General features: G+C 39.3%; 1 protein-coding gene across 1 annotated transcript in view; it reads left to right on the top strand.

Moving 5' to 3' along the window:
• The window catches only part of XPO6 (exportin 6), a 98,044-nt gene that overhangs the window by 16,976 nt on the left and 57,757 nt on the right, over positions 1-23,311 (top strand). The window contains 3 exon segments of the mRNA XM_006914223.3: positions 13,896-13,986; positions 17,131-17,243; positions 18,020-18,217. Of these exon segments, the coding sequence (XP_006914285.1) occupies positions 13,896-13,986; positions 17,131-17,243; positions 18,020-18,217 (402 nt within the window).

Raw genomic sequence — 23,311 nt, 5'->3', positions numbered from 1 at the left:
TATTGGGGATAGCAAGGACAACCAGAGAGGGTCCAGGGGCGTGTGTTTCTCCGTTTGATGTCTTCACTGGGAGTTCTGGGTGGTGGTATGTTTCTAAGTTAAGTGGTTTTTATTTTTCATGTAGAATTATTTTCCAAAATGGGAATGAGGCCTTTTCCTTAGTTTTTTAGATCAGGCACTCACTGAGGTGGAATGCTTGGTATAGATAGAGGATTTTATTTATGGAACCAAATACAGCTTCCGTGGTAAATTCACAGGTGGGCAAGTCAATGTCATGTTTTAATCATTTCCCCAGAGCCTGATCCCCTTAGGGGTGGGATGAATGTGAATCAGCAAAGCCAAGATCAGAGTGTAGATTAGGGATTCCTCAGCCCCACATAGATGGTGGCCTAACTCTTTATTTCAACATATTTTATAATTAAGCAGTTGGCAGGAAATTTTTGTAGCAAGTGTTCAGTAAGGAGTGTACTTTAGTGTTTAGTTATTTCAGTATATTCCTAGGTATGTGAAGACTAGTATAACCTCATTTAAGAGCAGGGTTTGGGGGCCAGCTTTTGAATCCTGGCTCTGCCGTGTTACCCAGGTGTGTGATTGGGGACAAGTTACTTAGTCTCTTCAGGCCTCAGTTTCCTCATCTGTGTAATGGGATTGTTATGAGCATTAAAGGAGTTAATAATGTCAAGTCCTTAGGATAGTGCCTGGTGCTACTCAGTGCTAAGTAAGTGTTAGCTTTTTAAGTTATCACCATTAAGTAACTAGTTCACAGCCTCACTTACTATAAGAGAAGAAGTTAAAATTATTCCTGCAGCAAGTATTTATTAAGTGCCTGCTGAGTGCTAGGCCCTGGGAACTTAGAGATGAATAGGAAGTAGTCCGTGTACTCCCAGGCTACCAGGGAAATCTGCACAGGTGATTTCTTTTTTTCTTCTCTTTTGTCTTTTTCTTTTTTTTTAAACAAGTGATTATTGTACAGAATTTAAATGATACAAGAGAATGTACAGAGTGTAAGCCTCTTTCCTTCCCCTGGTCCCCATAACCCCATTCTCTTCCCTAGAGGCAATCACCATTATCAGTTTAGAAAAGAAATGTGTATGAGTGTGTATGTATATAGTATGTATATGTTTTTTCATATTCCCCACTCTGTCTCCATGAATGGGTAGCACACTGTACACATTGTCACATTGTTTTGCCTTTTTAAAACAATTTATACTGGACATAATTGTATACATATGTATAGAGCTTTACTGTTTTTCACAGTTGCATAGTATCCCACAGTATGGATATACCTTATTTAATCTTGCTTTGATGGAAATTTAGGTGGTTTCCAGTCTTTTGTTTTACAAAGTGTTGACCTAAGTAAGATCCTTTTATACATAAACTTTTGGAGGAAAAAGTCACTGAAAGTGTACTTGCTGCGTGAAGTTGTTTATGTATTCAGAATTTTGATAGGTATTGCTAAGTCATCTTCCATTGAGGTGGCATTAATTTATGCCCTTGCCAGCATTGTATCAGAGTGAAGAGGTCAGTTCAATTCAGTGTATGCAATGCCATGTTAGGAAGCTCAGAAAGAGTGGCCCTGCTAGGGGTTATAACTGTAGGCTTCACAGAGGTGGTTAAATTGTTAAGGAGTCTTAGTGCATAGGCAGGAGTTTTCCAGGTAGAGAAGAGCATTCTAGATAGAGGAAATGGCATGTCTGAAGACATGGAAATGTTATGAGGAGGGAAAGTGAGAAGTTGGGTCTGGCTGAGGCATAGGATGGGTGAAGAGACTGGATGAGGGAGTGTGGGGACAGGGAAGCTCAAGGAACAGGCTAGGGCCAGGTGATGCACTGATTTGATTCCCCTTACCCCGCCGTGGTCAGGTGATAACAACCCTGTTGAGTGGTGAGGGGCTTGCAGTTGAAAGATACCTGAAAGAATTTGCAAACCAGTCTTCCATCAGCCATTTATTACCTGAAGACAACTTTCTAGACTTGGTAGAATCTTGAATTATAAAGTTGGAAGGCTTTTGTGCAGAGGCATTTTAGTGTGGGGATTTCTTGCTCTTCGTGGAGTCTTACTGCTGGATTTGAGAGTATATAGGCTTTTGGGTCCCCCATTCCCCACCCCCACTAAGTAAGCAGAGTCTCTGAGTCTGTTTCATATATTAGAGTTCTGTGTGATATTTCTTTCCAAAAAAAAAAAAAAGAAAAACAAATAGAAGCCTGGAGGATGTATACTGCCATTCTTATAATCTCTGCAGAGCTGGTAGGTGATCTGTATAAAAATGAGAGTGAAGAAGTGAAGAAGTGAAGACAGTTGACATTCTTGGGATTTTTTTAATTTTTTTATTTTTTTAGCATTTAATTGACTTGCTATGTGGGATTTTTGTTTATTTGGTTTCTTTCTTTCTTTCTTTCTTTTTTTAAGCTTATTGACTTACCAGTGAAATATCTATAGAAGTTGTTTTGGTTATTATGGTTAAGGGTGCAAAGGGGTTAATATGTCTCCTCACAAGTATGACAGTATGAGGGGGAGTTTTGTAAGTCCATTTGGCAAGTGAAGCACCTTGAGGCTCATAGAGGTTAAGTAATTGGCTAAAGATCATGGAAATCTGAAGTAGTGAAGTCAGAAATCAGATCCAGACAGATGTGGGGCTGACTCTAGAGCCCACCCTTCACAGTTAACACTGACAAACCGTTTGCGTTAAAGCATTCCCAGGATAGGGAGCAGCCAGCCATCTGAATGGTGGAAGGGCACAGGTGATAATGCTATGGAGTTTCTAGTCTTTAACTTTGCACTGTTGCCCATTGGGAAGGAGCAGAGCTGGGTTTTGAAGCAAATCAAAAGCATCATTTCATTGCTCTCCCAACTCCTTTTCCCCGTGTTCTAGCAGGGTTGCTAAGAACTGTGAGAAGGATGACATACATTCCCCTCTCAAACTTGTGTGGCGATCGGACGCTTATGGAAAACTGCATGTAGAGTCACCCCTTCATTATGTAGGGCTGTGAGCAAGGCCACGGTTCCTGGTGGGGTTGGGTAATTAGACAGGGGCTAAGTACCCATGTATTTTCTCCTGTATATCCTACCTCCCCACCCCAAACAAACAAGTTGCTGTCTTTCTGCCTTTCTAACCCAGTGAATCTCCAGTGGTATGGAGGAAGGGAATCATGTATAGTTTCAATATTACAGTATAGTTTTCCATATTGTAAAAGTCATAGCTTTTTAGAAATCATAGTTTTGATTACCAAGCGGACTATTGAAAGTAAAATTTAAAATTGCATCAACTAGTAGTGCTGTGCAGACCCAGAATACGTGCGAGTCCTTGGCTGAAGAGCATTGCTCTCACTCAGCTTGCTGTGTCTTCTCCCTTTGTGGCCAGCAGTCATCTAGGTGATGGGAGGAGCATTTAGAACCCCCCAGCCAGGAAGAGTCACTTCCTACTGAACACAGATCTGTGCTTATGCAGCACCGTCACACTTCCTGCATAATGTAACACTGTCAAAGGTCCCCCAGCAGCTGCTCTCATGGCATCATTGTGTATGTTGTGTGGGATACATAAGCACCCTTTGGCAGTTGGTAATGATACTTTGAGAGACTTAGAGTAATGTGACTTATCAGGGATTGAAAATTAAAGTAGTAATGTGGTGCCGGATATAGTGAGAGGGACAAGCTGCTGACAACTGATGGGACTTTGCCTTTATAAAAGCAAATCTAAACATGGAGTTTGGGTAAGAGAAAGTTGCAATGAGTGAAGGATGACTACATTAGCCAATATTTGTGTTTTATAATCAACACGCAATATACACGCCTGATTGCGTTTAATAACAAGGGTGCTCCAAAGAGCTTGCAGGATTTACCCAGAGTCACGTAGGCTGTCCTTAGTGGTGCTGGGACTGTCTCTAGCTTGTTATTTTCTCTGCCTGCCATGCTGTGGCCAAGTGCCTCTCAGTGGTGGCACTGATTCCCATGAAGCTTGTTCTCTTATTGCTTGTGCAGAGGGCATCCTTTCTGTGTTCTGATTCCCATGAAGCTTGTTCTCTTATTGCTTGTGTGTCCCTTCATTCAGGGGGTTGTCATCTGGCAGGTGGGAGCAGTATTGGAACACATTCTTCTGGGCTTTGTTTACCCTCTCACTTTTTTCCTTCCCACAGGAGTGATTTCTTTCCTGTTTTGTTTATGATGGGTACACTGGGGAGAGCCTAACACTGGCCCTTGTCTGCCAGGTGTGAGGTCTCTGCACCAGAACACTGCCCAGCGCTGTGCTTATAGTGTCACCTATTTACCTCTGGAGAGGCTTGTCTTCCTCTGTGACCTGCTTTCCTGTTGTTGCTGGGCCTGGGTGGGTAAGGACAGTTCAGGATGGGAAGAAGGAGGCATTGCAGCTTTGCCAGTCATGAAGAGGACATTAGGCTTTGACCTGCACTCGGTTTCTGGAGACTGTATGGCAACTGGATAGAACCTGGAGGGGAGGAAGGAAGTGATTATGCTCCCCCAAATCCCAGCAGTGTGTAATACAGTCTGGAGATTCTTGCCAAAATAAATGTTATTTTAACTTATTTAAAATGAGAGTTCTCTCTGGTAATAAATCAGGATGAGGGTGGTATAGGTTTTACAAGAGACTTGATCTTAAACAGTTGCAGGTGGTAGCAGCAGTTGAAATGAATTGGTTTACATATGAGCTGTAGTGTTAATCGTGATTTTAGATTTCCAGCATGCATTTACAATGGTCCATCAGCTTTAGTTATTGATTACCTGATTTCATCTGATGCAAGGTAATGCCGGCTCCTTTCTTTGTCCTTACAGCCCTTGGAAAGGAACTCCTCGGTGCTGGGAAAGGGCTCTGGTGTCCCTGCTCTGTGACTTGACCAGTAACAGGCCAACATTGGGCACGATATTCTCTCTGAGCTTCATTTTCCTCATCTGTAAAATGAGTTTGGACTTGCTGTTCTCTATTGTTTGTTTCTCTCCAAGGATTCTGTGATCCTGTTTTAGGATTTCTTGGTAGTCTGCCTTGCATTAATGTGCTTGCTCAGTAAGTCTCCTTTGAGTTTAATTGACTAGGCATGGAGATATAAACATTTCATCCTCTTTGGGTATGTACCTGGGAAAGAGAAGCAGATGGGATTGTGAAGAGAGAGCCTATTCTTGGCTATTACTCATTTATTTTAGACAGTTTCTTACAGAACTATTTTTCTCATTTGCTTTTTTTTGGCTGTCTAATTAAAAACTTCTGACTGGAATATAAATAAATAAGTATATAAATTAATGTCTTTTAGCTCCTAGTGGGATATGGTTGTTGGCCAACCAGCAGATTCAAAAACTTTAATGTCTGGGCTATTTACTATCATTTTTCAAAAATTGCGTGTGATAATAAACCTGTCATCTGAGAGAATAGAGTAAGCTCCTCCTCCTTATTCTAGCCTTTGCTCACTTTCTCTTTGCCCAGCTAGTTTAGAACAGCAAGGCACAAGGTGGAGGGTACCGATCCAACAGATGACATTTAAAAACACTATTTATTTGGAAATAATTTTCAAACTGACGGAAAGATTGCAAGGAATGAGTAGTGCAAGGAAGACTCTTTTACCCTTTACCCAAACTCACCTACTGTTAGCATCTTGCTGTTTACCTTATTTGCACTTTCTCTGTGTATATACAGTTGACCCTTAAACAATGTGGAGGTTAGGGGCGCTGACCCCACACAGTTGAAAAGCTGCGTATAACTTTTGACTCCCAAAACTCAGTTGTCCCTTTGTATCAGTGGGATATTGATTGGTTCCAGGACTGCCACAGGTACCAAAATCCGGGCATGCTCAAGTCTCTTATATAAAATAGCGGAGAACAATGCGTATAGTCAGCCCTTCACATCCTCGGACTCCCAACTGTTTCCTTCCACTGCTGGTTGAATCCGTAGATTTGAGACCTGGGGATATGGAGGGCCGACTGTGTATTGAAAAAAATTTGCATGTAGGTGGACCTGTGTAACTCACTTTCCTGTTGTTCAAGAGTCAACTCTATATGCACGTACATACATATATATACACACACAATATATATTTATTTTCTGAACCATTTGAGAGTAAGTTGCTTGCATCATGGGCCATTATCTCTATATAGTATATTTTCTAATAGAGGTATTCTCTTACATAACTATAGTACAGTTATCAACTTCAGTTAATTTAACATTGATTCAGATTCAGTGCTTTTATCTGATCTACAATCGGTATTCTAATTTTGTCAGTTAGCTCAATTATGTTTTTTATAGCATTTTCCCCTTCAGTACAGGATCTAGTCAGGAATCAGGTGTAGCATTTACTATTGTTATGACTCTTTAGTCTTTTGTTGTTTCAAATTTTTGAAACCAGTGCACTTGTCCATTGGTAGCTAATGGGTGCTTCCAGTGGCATGTGGCTCCTAGCATAAAACATACTAATTGTACAAGTTGTTTCCTCTGATTGGTCCCCATGGGGACAGAATATGCTGCCTCGACATTATCACTACCACAGTGGGACTAGTTGGGCTTTCTGGCCCAGACACCGGGCAGTCATCCTGCTTCTAACTCATGGTCCCCAGCAGTAAACAGATCCCTTTGTTCACGGAAAAGAGAGAATTGGACTGGGTACTTTGTGCAAACCCAAGAAATACTAGGGGGAACATTTTACCATTGGTCATCTTTATGATAGTTTTAGATTAAAGCATAAAAGTGCCTTTTAATGACTAGAATTATGTTTAGATGTGGCCAGAGTGTATACTTTAATCAAATATTAACCATCTGCATGATGATATTGTACAGATTATAGCTGTAGTTACTCCCAAAGGGCAAGTATCGTTCAGATTTAAGTTGTAGGCAAGACAGTGAGGAACCTCTCTGAGGCAAATGCATAACTTTGAGAATTAGTTCCAGACATGTGTTCATAAGTTTGATAAGTGGCACCCACCTTGGCCTCGTTTTCCCAGTACGTGGTGTGGCCTCTATTTCTTTCCTACAGTAGGAGACATTTTTTCACCCAGCAACTTTTGTACATAATTTTTAGAGTTAATTCCTTTAATGTACAGTTGACACTTGACAGTATGATTTGAACTGTGTGGGTTCATTTATACACAGATTTTTTTTCAGTGATTATTTGGAGATTTGTGACAATTGAAAAATCTTGGATGAAATGCATAGCCTAGAATTATCGAAAAAATTAAGAAAAAGATAGGTATGTCATGATGTATACATATTTTCTCATAATTTTTAAATATTGTCTTTAGCTTTATTATAAGAATACAGTATATAATATAACATACAAAATATGTATTAATCGACTGTTTATGTTTTCGGTAAGGCTTCTGGTCAACAGTAGGCTATTAGTAGTTAAGTTTTTGGGGAGTCATAAGTTATATGTGGATTTTTGACTGCGTGGAGTGGTCAGTGCCCCTAACCCCCATGTTGTTCAAGGGTCAACTGTATATCTGTACCCCAAGTCTCCCCTCTGTTTGACCTTGCCCCTCCTTCTCTATAACAGATAGGCCAAGGGAAACTGAGGGTATGGTCTGGGGTCAGGAGACCTGCTTGCACTTTTGAGCGAGGCATTCAATGCCCCAGGGTTTGCATGGCTGCAGTTCTGAGTACTAGATTTTGAAGATTCAACTGGTTTCACCAGTTGCTTTTACAGAAAATAAGTGATGTTTATTTCATCATGATATATTTAGTTTATTTTTTTAAAGGACAGTATCTGGAGTTCGAGACACAAGAACAGTGACAGTAAAGTTGGGAAGCAGACTTGTTTTGAATATTGTTCTTCTGACTAGGGCTTCCTTGCTATCCTTGGTGAGCTTTTCTGCTGTCTAGTGTTTTGAGCTGACTTCAAGAGGGGGTAGATAGATGCCGCATTGATTCCCATTGTGTGTTATTTTAAGCTTAGTATTTCATCTCATACTTACATGCAGGCCTAAAGGCCGAAGAGATTTTTTTCCTTGTCTGTTTCCTTTGCAGTGGTGAAGAAAAGGGAAGAATGAGAGTGTCCTTTTGAGAGTTTAGACATCCGTGGTATTCCCGTTAGCTTCCAAAGAAAGCTGTATGAGATTTAATTTCTTTGCTGATGGCACGTGTTGTAACTAACATGAGATAAGTTTTGCATACATTTTAACCTTGATCGGCAGCTAGTGTTGAGTAACTTTCCCCAGAAACCTTCTTTATATACAAGCAAATAGAGTGATAGAATTGTTCTAGATATGCCACAGGAATATTTTAATGGGACTCTGGTGTGCTAATCCTCATTTTTTAGGTTTGCTATCAAAGAGGCCATGAACTTGAATACAGGAGGCCCTTGATATACAAAGTGTGGCTCTTGGAAAAGGTAGCAAAAAGCTTGATTATAGTTTCTTTTAAAAGAGTCATTTTCTCCCCAATACCAATTTTGTAAAAGGTTATGTTTTAGAGGAGATGTTTTAGAGCTAATTAGGTAAAACATTACATATTTAATTAGGGTTTGAGAAAACTGTCATCTAGGTGCCTTATTTTAAGAGACAAAGCACCATGCTATCCACTTTTAGTCTGTTTTTTTAGATAAATTATCAGCAGTCTCCTGTTTTTCAGAACATATTCTTTGAGTACATATGAGCAAATATCATGATCAGAGGCCTTAAAGGGGGAAATTTAAACAGTCATATGTATCTTGAATTTAGAGGAATTACTAATATTCCTGAGAAACCAAAAGTGATAACTGATAGTCTGTTTGTTCCTTTTACTCTCCTGAGTTTCATCTGTAAAATATTTGAGTACCAGTCCATACTGGATGTTATAGAAAATATAAACGTAGTAGATAGAGTCTCTTTCCAGACAGTTTATGTTCTGATTGGGGAGAGAGGCCTAATATCTATGAAGTATTACCAGTTACAGGTAGGACTTTCTTTTCAGCCCTTACTTTATTTCTGGCATTATGTTTACTACACATTTAACATATTGTTTAAGCCTCACAACAACCCCATGTGTTAGGTTCTCATTATCCCCCATTGTGCACAAGAGGAAAAAGAGCGACAGGTTAAATAACTAGGTCTAGGTTGAGGTACGTTCTGTTTCAAACCCAAGGAACCTGACACTAGAGCCTGTGTGCCCGTTAAGTGTGCCATTCTGAACTGATCAGAGAACAGTGCCATGGGCAAAACTCTGTAGTGCCGGTTACAGGATAAAGACGAAGGTTGAAAACAGAAGGGATGGTAGTAAGAAATTGCATCAGGGTCGAACTATGCATTGCATGACCGGGAGCAAATGCAGGATGGGAATTTGCTTATGTGATGGTGAGTGTTCCGACTAAAGTGATGGTTTCCTGTGGTGAGTAATGGTGAGTCAGGCATGCTTTCCTTCTTTTTTTCTCCTAGTAAACTTCTCTGCATTCTTCCAAATCTAAACTATATCATCACTTCTGTGACGCTTTCCCTGTGTCCCTCAGAGTTAGTTGTCTTTGGACTCCTGAAGCTGTTTATATATGTATGTCACTATTATAGGATGTAAACTATCATATTCTACTTTTTTATTCATAGATTCTATTCCCCCCTTCCCCACATCCCCTTCCCCACCCCGGCCATCTTCAGTTCTTTGAAGTCAAGGGGCTAAATGCAGTTATCAGTTACTTAGTGAGTATTGAACTTATTTGTTTATTGAGTGAATAGATGAGTTCCTTAGTTGGTCCAGATTTAAAGGCTCTTTAAAGCTAGCTTTAGAATAATTGGGACAGAAAAATCTATATTTAGGAGAATTTATCTGGTAATGAAGTACAGATTGGATTGGAGTTGGGAAAGCTGTCATCAGGTGATCAGATAAGGGAAATTATGATAATCTAGGCAGGAAGTGGTTAGGGCCTGGTAGAAGTAGTAGTGAGGGAAAAGGTACAAATCTGAAAAATAGTATAAAGTAAGCATCAGACGTGATGACGTTGTGGGCATAGAAGATTTGAGGAAGAGTCACAGAAGATTTCAGATTATGTGACCCTCCTCTTTCAAGTTTTTCTTAAAATTTATTAGGTGATTATGGGTCTTGGTTGACTTAGTAGTTCCTTAATAAATGAGTCAGTAGTAAAGGTCTCTGAACTGCTAATCATGAGCAGTACAATAAAAGGGGCAGATAAAGTCAATGCAGGCACAGTTGAAAGCTCTTCCACTTTGCACATTTTAACTCTTTCTGGAACAGAAAAGTTTGGTTTATTTTAGATATATACATAGTTTTTCAAGAGTATATTCTGAGCCTAGTATAACTCATCATCCTGCCCAAGGATTTTAATTCCCTATTGAGGTAAGCCAAGTAACTATGAGGGAAGCATACGCTTATGGGATTGTAATAGTTTGTGTTGCTACCCTGGCATCTCTGAAGACAAATAAGTGATGGTTCCTAGGAATCCAGGAGTCTTATGCTCAGACTTCACCTGCATGCTAGCTGCAGGCCCCCAACTTGCTCTAAATAGTTGTGTTAATAGAGGAAAAACACAGTTTCTAAGTTCAGAGTCTGAAAATACTAACATAAATGTTAAAAATAAGTATAACATTAAGTTTTTAAAAATGTGTATGTGTACTTACAGAAACAAATCATAATATAAAGCAATCATTCTTGTGTAACTAACACTCAGATAAAGAAAGGAAATGTAACCAGCATCCCCGAATTCCCTCTCCCCAAAGGTAACCGTTATTCTGATTATAACACCATAGATTCGTTTTGCTTGTTTTTGAAGACTAACATATAATGAATACTAAAACATGTATTCTGACTTCTTTCACTCAACACTGCGTTTGTGAGATTTATCCATGTTGCTGCAGGTAGCAGTATTCATTCACTCTTATTGTCTTACTGTAGTCTTCTGATGAATAAGTCACAATTTATCCATTCCACTTGTGGTGGACATTTAGGTTCTTTTGACTTTTTTGGATATTATGAATAATGGTGCTGTGAATATCTGTGTACTTCTTTTGGGTATATACGTTTCCCTGATGACTAAAAGGTTGAGCACTTATTTTATGTATAGGCTTTTTGAATACCCTTTTATAACTATTTGCCTATCAAAAATATTGAGTTGTTTGTCTTTTCCTTATTGATTTGTAGAATTATTTTATATAGTAAGTCCTCACTTAACCTCTGTAACTTTAACTGAAGGGATGTAGAATGAAACTAGTTTTACACAGGCTGTGGTATAAACAAGAATTAAGTTCCTATGACATCTCATCAATGTTATATAACAAAACCACGCTGAATGAAACAACGTTATTTGAGGACTGATGAGAGTTCTGCTAGTTGTTTATATTGGAAATATCTTCTCCCATTTTGTGGCTTACTTTTACTCTCTTCATTGTGCCACCTGATGCACATTCTAATGTATCAATCTTTTTCTTTATGTTTAGTGCTTTTATGTGTCTTGTCTAAGAGATTTTTCCCTGCCAAGGTCATGAAGATGTTCTATATTCTTTTCTAGAAGCTTTGTTGTTTTACCTCTAATGTTTTCTATCTACAGTCCAAGAGAAATTTTTTTTGCACGAATGTCTTACTTGGTTTGAAGCTGATTTGTCCTTAAGTTCTTCAAGCTCTATGCCTTAGATCTCAAGCATAAGACGGGAAGCAGTGGGATGTATCTGAGTCCTCAGTGTTCTTCATAAATTAGTCACTGTGGTGCTTGAATAGCCTTTGGGAACTGAAGCCGCCTCTCCCTGCCATACCGTGGCACTCCTTTGTTTTATGTCCTTTGTCCCTTTTATTACTTGAAAATGTAGACTATGTGGAATATTACCACATCTTTACTTGTCATTAATTTCTTAACTCACTGTAGTGTGGATTCTGGCTTTACCACCTGCTTGAAACAGGCTTCTTGCCAAATGGGGGAAATTTTCTAGTATCTTCAACCAGTTGCAGGTCTTGAACATATTTTTTATCATTACATCTCTCTTCTGATTGTATGACCTTGGCAAAGTCTCAGCCTCCTTTTCTTTTGTAAACTTACATAGATTTAATTTTGAAATCCAGTTGGAAGAGCCCTACTAGCTAGCTATGTTTGGGACAAAGCCCTTCTGCCTGAGGGTGTGAATCTCCAGTTTCACAGTAGGCCTGACTGCTTTGTTATTTTGCTTTGGTCTGTTTTCATTTGGTATCTTAGACCAAATAAAAATGAAAGCCGTCATAACCACGAATTACATAACTCCTTAGAGTTTTCATAATAGCTTTACATAGATCTCTTCATTTGATCCTTAAAACACCCTGTGGAGTAGGTTATCAGTATTGCAGTCATAGAAGAGATTGAAAATGACAACAGCACATTATTTGTTTTTGTTGAGAAATACCTGGTGACACCACTGGATTAGGTTACGGAGTTCTCTTTTTTATGGAACCATCATTTGGTGGGAGCCATCCTGTGACCCTTGTGGATACTTTTTGTCTTTCCACTTTCTTCTGGAATGTTAGCTTCTTGGGTTGGATCAGGGAGGGTGGAGTGGATGGGCCTGGGAATGGAGATAGAGTTGGATTCTTTGGGGAGACTGTCAGGAACTTGCCCCTGCAGCCTTAAATGCAGGGCGGGTAGTTTTCAAGTCCACAAACTTCTGTTTTAAGAACCAATTTGAAATGAACTTTGGTGGTTTATTGCCTGAATATGATGAGCTTAGATTATTTACAGGATCTACTCTAAAATGGTTTACTACACGGAAAAGTTGTGGAGCAGGTGTCACTTGAAGATATGACCTTAGTTTTCAGGAATCCATTTTGGCTTCAGAAGAACTATTGACTTAATAGCTCAACAAATATCTTTTGAGTTATGTTTATTTATTTATTTATTTTCAGTAAGTTATTTTAACGTGTGAGATTTTCCTTTGATTCTTTTAAATCTTCCTACATACTTTTTTTTAAACAGCAACTTTTTTTAAATGAAATGGTACATCGGGTTGATTTATGAAACAGACCAAAGTATTATTTTTCATATAAATTTGCTTTAGAAATTTGAATTAATAGCATTTACTTCGAAAGTCAGTCAGTGACAACAGTGAGGCTGTTTTGATTACGAAAAACTTGAAATGGATTGAAAAAAATTAGTCTCTAGGGGCAACGGAAAGGATTATGGGAAAGAGAGGAGGAGAGAGGATTGATGGGAAGAAGCAAATTAAGAAATAAGAACTGATGTTGGCTCTTGATTATCTTTGGGTAGGTTAATACCAGTGAGGATTCAGAAATGGTCTGGGAATGCTCACTTTTTGCAGATGGGTTGTGTGAAGGATTGTTGACTCATTGCATCCGATGTTCGTTCCCTGCTTCAGTGAGAGAAGAGGAAGTGGTTTGGGGCTCCATATGAAAGAAGGAGAGCAAGGCTTCTCTCTTCTCATTCTCCTTTAGAGCTGTTCTGCTAAGAGTTTGGCTCTCTCTGGGTCTGTGATTGGACTGGCTGTCTAATTTTGACAGCTTGGTTCTTAACTGCTCAGCTTGGTTCTTAACTGTACCTTATATTCAAAAAATATCAAGAATCCATGCAGCCCTTTGACTACAATGGCTCTGAATCAAGTATGGCTAATTATGGGGCAAATGTATTGTTGGTGGATGGTCTGTAGGGAACCCTACTCTTTCTCCTTAATGTTTTCACCTTGCCTATTTAGCCAGGGCCAGGGGCTGCTAATTTGCTTTCATTATGTTTCCAGAATGAAATCGTGAATTATTTGCTTCCTTTTTCTTAGCATAAATAATTGAAAATCGATTTCACAGTAGCATGAATTTATAGAGTATACTAAAACTTTGAGTTTCGAGCCAGTTGGGAAATTCCCTTCAGTTTTTCTGGCTTATACCACGTATTTGAAGAATGTTTTGAGGAAGTGAATTACAATTGCTGTTGAATGTGACCTGGAAGGAACTGAGAAACAGTAGAACTAAAGATATAGTTTATTGATTTTTTTTCCCCCCCAAATTCCTTTGTTAGGCATCTGAAGAAGCCTCCCTCAGGGCATTGGAAAGTCTGATGACAGAGTTTTTTCATGACTGTACAACCAATGAAAGAAAACGTGAGATAGGTAAGTGAAGTGTTGAGTTGTAAAGAGTCATTTATAATGGAAAGGCCCCAGTGGGGAGGAAGGAGTTGGTAGCTTTGACTGGTCAAGCCTGCATGTTTCTCCTTGAATTCTTGTCTTTTTGTTCTGGTTCTGCTGGTTGGTGGCTGGTGAGGGCTGCAAATCTAGCTGCCAGGGAGCCCACCGTAGTCCATAGTGATGGATTTTCTTTCCTTTGGTGAAGTGTGGGAAAGCTCTCCCCGCTTCTCCTTAATTTCAGCAGTGTTGAACTTTCTAAGAAGTCTGTGACTGTTAGTTTAAGAAAACTCATAAAAATGTCAAAATGAACATGTTTTTCGTGTATAAATGTTTAAGCTGCACCTCATCTACTGCCCAGAGAGCCTTTAATCAATATTATTACCTTTGGGGGCTTCTTGCTGCTTTTTCCTTATCTCCACTGTTACCTCGCCCATTCTGCAAGCTTTGGTGAATAAAGACTTCAAACAACAGAGAGGTATAGGTATAATTACTTCAAGTCTTTCGGAAACCTCAGCACCTCCTAGAACCTCTTTGAATTTTATTTTCATGGACATGAATAATATTCGTTAAAGTGTACTGTAAACTAGAAAGTATATTCAGGTGTCAGATCTCTGCCTCAGGGACATGTTGCACTGTGGTCCTAGAATAATCCTTTTCTCTCTGAGTCCTCATTTAACCCCTGAACTTGAAAAAGAAAAATATTTTTCTTAATTCAAACCTGAAGGCTTTCCCTTGGATGTCTGTACTGACCTTACATTCATTGCTTTCACCTCCTTGGAGGCCTTTTTCTATGTGGAACTCATTTCTCTGTCCCACTTGGCCTCTCTAACACGTTGATCTAGTTAAGTGTTATGGCTGATTTCTGCCTTTGGTCCAAAGCTTGATTGGGGTTTGGATTTCCAGGTGGCCAGTAGACCTTGGCTATAGCCCATTTTTCTCTTGGATACTGTGAACATCATATCAGTTCCTGGTAGATGCTAACTTCTTATCTCTCTTAATTTTAAACTTGGTGTCTCTTTTGGGCTTGCCCTGTACATACCTTTCTTTTCTGAGGGAGTGCCCAGAGCATTTCTAAACAGCATACTGACAGAAGCTGAGCCCAGTGGATAAACTGTCATTTGGCTTAGAGCAGTGGTCCCCCACCTTTTTGGCACCAGGGACTGGTGCTTCTATGGGAATCTAATGCCTGATGATCTGAGGCAGAGTTGAGGTGCACCCATGCTAGTGCTGGGGAGCAGCTACAAATACAGATGAAGCTTTGCTTGCTTGCCCGACTCTGCACTTAGTGCTGTGTGACTGGTTCCTAACAGGCCATGGACTGGTACAAGTCCATGGCCCAGGGGTTGGGGACCGCTGGCTTAGAAGATCTGCTCCCCTTGCTTCCCTAGATCTTCTCTTATTACTCAGTTGGCCAGACCCTTCTCCTGCCCCTAGAGTGATCCCCCTGTTAGTTTTATGTTACCAAAGTACCTTACAGTAAATATATCACTGGTGATTTTTACCAAAGAAGGTGAAGGATCTTTCCCTTACCTCAGTCTGTTTTAAGCTTTGTTTTTAGCTTATATGTAAAATGCTTTTGGTTTTTCTCTTAGTTTTTGATTTGCCAGGCAAATATTGCTCACTTTCCGTGTTCATGAATTAAAAGTAGAACCTTCTGAATGTGTTTGTATTCTAATCTGATTTAAAAATGTCTTTAAATAACCAGATATTACAAATGTCTGATTTAAGTTCAGGCTAAGGAGAATCCGGGGGTTTGGTTCTATAGAGTGGGTGTGTCTTAGTTCAGGTCTCTTTGTACCTAATCCTCATAGCTTTATTCGAGTATGTGGGCTGGAACTATTTCTTGCTTCTTTTTTGATGTTGTAAGATAAACTAAAGGCATTCCTAGCTAAGTGGGAGAAAGGAGAGAGGCCTTTTATTATTATAGGGGCTCCACCCACTCTCTACCAAAGGTGTGTTGTAAGTGTTCTAGAGATAGAGCTGTTAGCGGGGAACCTTAAGAGAAAATCTGGTCATTTTAACAGTGGAGGAAACCGAAGCATCAAAGAGGAGCAGTGGTTCACTTGGGATCAGACTCAGTGAATTAGTGGCCAAGTCTAGTATAGAGCCGAAGTTCCTCATTTCCAGCCAGAGCTCATTCTCTCTGGTGTGACTTCATCTCTGGGGTAGAAACTTCTCCTTAATTATAAGAGCAGGCCATCAGTTTCCTTTCGTGGAATTTTTAATGAGACCGTCTGGCGCATTTAGCTTAGGTTACAGGGCCTACCAAAGCAGTGACTTTAGGATTAGAATGGGTTTCTGTGCTTCCTGCTTTTGCATGGGCTTCCTAGAGTCTCTCAAGGTGGTTGTCTTTGTATTTTTACCCTTTTTCTGTTAACATTTCATGACCAGTGCAGCAGGTTAAGGTGACTAAGGGGCAGCGTGTCCAGAAACATGGTGACAGACTCTTAACGCTTGCTGTCTGTTCTGGCTGATGCTACCAGAAGCCTAAGGGGCAGGAAAACCGTTTCTAATTGATTTGGTGTGGACAGGGCTGCTCCTAGCAACTCCTGTGATTGCTATTCTTATTTACTTTTTTTGGATGGTAGTTAAAAATAAAACCAATCCAAACGAAGAGAATTAGTTATCTTGAGTTCTCTTGCATTTTTTTCTGTCCTTTATTTATAAGGTTAGTTTTAATTTTTTCCTAATTCTCAAGCTGTGTGTGTGTACGTGTGTGTGTGAACAGTGTGAGTAAGGAGGATATACTGTAGCTCCTATCCCAAAGGAAACGAGTTAACAATTAGCTGTCATTTATAAGGTGAAATGATACTCTTACAATTGTCTATCCACAAGGTAGGTTAAGTAAGAACTTTAACAGTGAGTTTCTCTGCCTAAAAATGTGTCTGTAGCAAGCTTACTGGCTTTTAGATAGCTGAACACCGTCAATGTTCCTGGCCACCCAGAATTGGGAAAATATTGTGTGGGCTGTCCTTTCTATGTTGAAGAATTAGCTGGATTTTGTGAGTTGATTTTGACATCATTTACATATATGAAGAAAGGCTTTTAAAAAAATAATAAGACAGCCCAGCTTTGAATTAATTTCATGTATTTTTATAGCCTTCTTTTGTTGCTATTTAACTTTTCCAGAGGAGCTTCTTAATAACTTTGCCCAGCAAATAGGAGCCTGGAGATTCTGCCTGTATTTTCTTTCCAGCACTAGGAATGACTATGTGATGATGTACAGTTTGACGGTTTTTGAGGTAAGTTGTCACATAATTTTATAGTAAGTTGTCACATAATTTTATACTGTTCTGAAAAGTATTTTATTGTCACGTTGCCATGTCATTGGCACTAGGCTTTAGCTTTGATGTACAGATGCCTGAGAAACAGTGGTAACTCAGCTCAGGGGCTTCTCCACGTTCTGTCTTTATCAGGATATCTGGCATTCTGGGGTACCTCTCCATCTTTCTCAGAAAGGTAAGGTTGGGTTAGGTAGGCTGGTCATTTGTGGTAACATATAACTTTTTCTTCCTTGTTATCATTTAAAAAAGAAAGATAAAGAAAAACAGTTTGGCAGGAGGGATAATACCCATAATATTATTATCCCAACCCCCAAATTTTCCTTTTTTAAAAATCTAATTATAGCAATCATATGGCTCAAGTCATTTTGTATTCTGCATTTTTCTCCAACTTACCTTTATACTGCATTCCCGTTTAAGTGGTTGTATCATTATTCACCATTCTATTTTCCTATTTTTATTTCTGTCATTATTTTCTGGTGAATTAGAGACAGTGGTATAATAGAAAGTTTTTACATATACAGCTTTTTGTTTCCATTAAATTTAGCAGATCTTCCTAGGATTGTTGTTTCAAGATTTGAATATACTTTTTTTTTTCACTCTTATTGCCAAATTGCCTCAAACCTTTGTTTAAAATTAGGGTTTCTTGTTTGAAGTGATATAGTCAACCATTGGTTGAAAACCAGTAAATTTTGTGTATTGATCGCTAACTTAAAAGATGTGTATTTGTTTTTCAGAATCTGATCAATAAAATGTGGCTTGGGGTCCCATCTCAGGATAAGATGGAAATCCGTAGCTGCCTACCCAAACTCCTTTTGGCTCACCACAAAACCTTACCTTACTTTATCCGGAACAAGCTCTGCAAAGTTATTGTTGATATTGGCCGTCAAGATTGGCCTATGTTCTACCATGACTTTTTTACTAACATTTTACAGGTAAGGATATAGCTAAGGAAACTTTATCCTGTAAATTGTTTGTGGAAGTGATTATTTCTTTGTCTTGAAGAAGAGTTTTAAGATTCGCATTTTGGAACTGCAGTAGCGAGGTCATTCATTGTAGGATAGATTCATGTAACTTTATATTCTTGAGACATGTTGTACCTTTGTGCGGTGGAGAAAGGGCTGGGGAAATCCATTTGCTTTGTTAACCTCTTGTGAAATTTTGTTCAGCAAATATTTGAAAGCCTGTTAGATACTGTGCCAAGTATTGGAGTACAAGGATGAGGCCTTCATAATGTAGTGGCAAGATAGCTATACAAACAGTGATTATCCAATAATATGACAATTACTGTAATAAAGTGTATGCAGAGTGCAGTGGTGGTGTAGCGTTTAGACTCAGGAGCCGAGGTATTTTCCGTGTTGTTGGTAATGAGATGAGAGGTGGTAGGGTGGTAGAGTAAGAAGCTAGATTGACCGGCAGGGGCCAGACCAGGGAGGGCCTGATCTTCACAGGGGGGCTTTGATGTTTAAGTCATACCTTCCTTGCAAGCTAATGAAAAGTTTGGAGAAGGGAGAAAACGGCACCTTTTTAATGATGGAATGACAGCTTTAGCAGTTGTGTGGAGTCTGGATTGCGGAGGGGCAAAGCTGATGCGAAGGAGGCCAGTAAGGCTGCTGTTGGCAAAATCTAAGTGAGATGAGGTGACCTAAGCTATGCAGAGCTCCTGCTTGGTGGAGAGAGGCAAGGTACTTAGGAGACAGTCAAGAGGCAATGACTAGGTGGTAGGGGTGAGAGGAAGGGGGATTCTAGAATGCTTTCTGGATTTCAGGCATAGGTAGCAGATTTTCCAGGCCAGGAATGAAGAAAGGATTAAATTTCAGTAGAAAGTGGTGAATTCAGTTTGGCAGAAAATGCATTTAAGATTTGTATGTTTCTTCCATGTATATCTAGTGAGACATTGGGAATTGTGAGATCTGACTATATATAGGTCAGGATTTGGAAGTCATTGTGCAATAGGTGTAACCTGAAAGCCACGAGGGAGATGCTGTTCATTCGATTCATATTTTAGAGCTAGAAACGTTGTCATGTTATTGAGACAGTCTCGAGTATGCCGGAAATGGGTATTACCCTTCAGTTTATAGAAAAAAAAAGTTGTTTATAATCTCACTGACTGTAGGTTCAGGATTTTACAGAACAATACCATTTTCTAACAGTCTGTCTGCTCTTCCTACAAATCATTTGAATGATGCAGCAATTAAAAAAAACTCAACATCAGTATTGCTTCTCTCAGATTGCCTTTCAAAGTGGCCAACAAATTCTTCATTCAATTTTGTGTTATTTGTTCATTTATCTAGAGTTTTATTGAATTGGTACTGTAAACGAAATTCATGCATTTGTTCAGTAAACTATTTGTTGAATACCAGCCATGTGCTAAGCATGTAAGGATGTAGTAATGAACAAATACAGTGTCCTGTCTTCATGGAAGTTGTAATTCTCGGGGGTGTGGTGGGGATCAGTAGACAATGAGCAGATAAATACTTGCAGGTTATTAAAGTATTATGATGAAAACTAAACTCAGGGTAAGGAGAAAGGGAATATCAGGAGTGTTATTTAGACGGGATGATTGTGGAAGGCTTTTCTGAGAAGTAGACATTTGAGCAGAAACCTGAGTGGAAGTGATGGAGTGATCCATATGGGTATCCTGGGGAACAGTGTTTTAGGCAGAGGGAATATAGAAAGTGCAGAGAACCTGAGGAGACCAGGGAGCCTGGAGTGGTAGGATACGAGGTGAGAGGCTTTGCTGGTTCTGTTTCACTTACCTTCACTCCAAGCTGAGGACAGTTGTGGTAACTCTCCATGGCTCTCTTAGGTGGGAGCTGGGAAGTCCACTGGGGATGGAAAGACCAAGAAGGTTGGAGGTCTAACTGGGTTCATCCCTGGGAGGGTTAGCGGCATGTCCCGTGAGAAGGAGCCATGGAGTGTGAGCCAGTAGGAAGTGAGGAAGAGCCATGTTTTCATCCAGCTCCTTTGTTGAAGAACAGATATTTCTTGTCTACCCTTGAAGTATAATTACAGATGATAAATGAGAATTTGGAAGAGCATTTTTAGGTGAAGTGCTCATGGAGATTTAAAAAGGCTAGTTGTCTTCTGCTGTCCTCTACCACTTCCCTCTTTCTACACCTTCAGAAATGACTTTTTAACCTCATGCAGCCTTCGTGACCTTGAAACACCCCATAGTGGGAGGAGCATTGAGTTGGGAGGCAGCGGATTTGGGGTCTGCATCCATTCTTGTCAGATCATATTTGGTTTCAGTAGGCCCTGCTGCTATGTGGGCCTGTATTTCCTTCTTTGTTAAATGAGAGGATTGGACCTGGTGATCTTTAAAATCCTTTCCTTCCGATTGTATTATTTTCTGCTGCTTATTTGTTCATGAGAACCAGTGAGTGGCATGAAAGCCATCTCGAGAATGAATGGTGTTCAGTTGCTGACAATTCAGATAATGATAAAGTGAACCTTTTCTTCAGATATTGGTAAAATAGACCAAACTGGTTCTGGAATCAACTTCACCATTATACAATCCTTTGATTAAACCTTGTCTAAAAGGTTTTTTTGAGTTTAGTTTCATTCTGGTCTGCTTGCAGTCTGGGATGCATAGTTAAAAAATTTAACTCTGTGACAGTTGGCTGGGGGCATCTATGCAGTTTATGCTACAATTGTGGGAACTACCATACCTGGCAGAGAGGAGTTGATTCAGGGCCCCAGAAGGATATTTGCAGAAGTAGTTGAAGTCAAAACTGACCACTGTTCTGTCTCCTTCCTCCTCCCATGTACTGGCACACATACCACCTTTCTAGAGTCTATTCTTCAGATTCCTGAAATCTACTGAGCTGGACCTTTGGTCACAATGCACCTGAGGCCAGATAATTAAGGGGCAAGCAGCATAAGAAAAAATTGCCTTTTCTCCTGTGATTGGTAGTAAAAATTGTTGTACCTTTTCAGAACCTCACACTAAGAACCTGAACTTGATTTTCAACCTAAAAGTGCTATTCTCTCTGTTAAAATAAATTACAGAGATTACCTGTGTTATGAACTTAAATTATATATGTGAAGATGGTAAAAGGAAACACTATTATAATAAAAAACATTCTGGACATAAAGCTAGTGAGAAGTAAAATTATACATCTTATCAGTCTGTTCTTTCAAAAAGAGAATAACTTTCATTTTCAGCCTGTTTCTTGCCTGTCTCCCCTTCTCTCAAAGGATGAAAGAAAGGAGGGCTTTAAGATACATTTTCTATATTGTAGGAATTTATTTCTGGGGAGCACAGAAGCATTTCATATCTACAGGAAAATGTATTGCCAAATGGAATATTTGGTAGTATGGGTCATTCTGGCCGAGAGAGTAAGGTTGAGGGCTTGGGGGAAAATGGAGACATGATAGGTGGAGACGGAAAGAAGTGAAAGGAAGGAAGTAATGGAAATCTTATAAGGCAGGGGTCCCCAGCCCCTGGGCCATGGACTGGTACTGGTACTGGTCTGTAGCCTGTTAGGAACTGGGCAGCACAGCATGAGTCGAGTGGCGAGCGAGCGAAGCTTCATCTGTATTTTCAGCCGCTCCCTAGCGCTAGCATCACCTCCTCAACTCCACCTCAGATTATCGGGCATTAGATTCTCATACGAGCACCAGTCCCTGGTGCCAAAAAGGTTGGAGACCTCTGTTATAAAGTACAGATGGATAACCCAGAGGTTTCCAAATGGAAAGAGGTGCTTATGAAAGGTCAGTTCTGCTTTATTATGGAAAGAAAATTTGTTAGATGACAGCTTCCTGTTCTTCTCCTACTGCATCATCTGAATTTAAGTTGGTGTTAGAAATAGTCCAAACTTGTAGAAAATGAAGAGAATACTTGTAGATGATGTACTTGAAATTTTAGTGTTCAAGAGAACTGATTTAATAGAGAGCATTTTTTTTTAAATGGAAGTAATGGTGGTTAATAACATCATATAAATTTCAGGCGGACAGCATTATAACTCAATGTCTGTATACTCAGTATCACCACCAAAAGTATAGTTTCCTTCTGTTACCCACAGAAAGCATTTGTAACACGCCGTTAGTTGCTGCTGATTTTACATAATGCTGCTTCTGAGGGCAGTTGAATTTATCATAAGTTCTCATTATTGAGTACTTTTCCTACTCTTTGGGGATGAACTTTTCCTTCGTCTCCAGTGGGAAGAGTTGTGTTCAAGGGAAAGGAAAAGGCCCCGTGTTTCTTGAATTGGAAAATATATGTTCTGTCTGGGTGTAGTTCTTGGTGTCCTCTTCTTCCCTAAGGCTTTCATTTTGTAGATTGAGTAAATAAATTTTTTTTTTTTTTTTGCTTACAATCCTTTATTTTATAAAATTTTTTTTACACCTACAGCACCTGGTCTTCCTAAGTGGTCTCCCATCCAAGTACTAACAAGGCCCAACCCTGAGAGTAAATAAAAATTTTATTTGTATCAGAGAAGGAACTACATTTAAAGTTAATTATGATTTAAGAAAATGGTCACGTGTTCCTTAAATTGTTTGCTTTCTTATAGATTGTTGCATATAACTCAACAGAGAATTTTAGTGGCACCTTGTTTACTTTTACCGTTTCTGGAAACTGAAAAATAAATGCAGTAGTAGTGCTTTGAATTTTTGTGAAATTGATTAGAAAGATAAATACTGTTATGCTGTCGATGGTGAACCTTTTTTTCCTGTCTTTTTGTTTAAGGAAACTTATGGTATAGTGGATGTTGCAGATGCAAGAGAAAGTAACTTAATTTGCTGCATGGGTATTTGCAAAATCATAACCATAGTTATAGTTTAATGATGTGTATGCCCATTTCTGCCCTGCCACATGTTTAAACTTGAACTTGGCGTGAAACATGCAAAGCTTAGAAATATGAAGTCAATTTAAGATCTGAATGTTGAAAAGATATCACAAATTGGTTTACACATATTTTAATCACTAATATGTTTATCTGGGCAAAATAACCAAGGCCCTGTTGGGAATCTGGACATGTATAAAAATTGTGATATTGATGTAAAAGAGCATTGTTTTTTATTTT

This window comes from Pteropus alecto, unplaced genomic scaffold (genome assembly GCF_000325575.1).
Source record: "Pteropus alecto unplaced genomic scaffold, ASM32557v1 scaffold44, whole genome shotgun sequence".
Classification (NCBI taxonomy): Eukaryota; Metazoa; Chordata; class Mammalia; order Chiroptera; family Pteropodidae; genus Pteropus; species Pteropus alecto.
The sequence above is the reverse complement of the archived record's forward strand: the minus strand, read 5'-3'. Positions and strand labels throughout refer to the sequence as shown.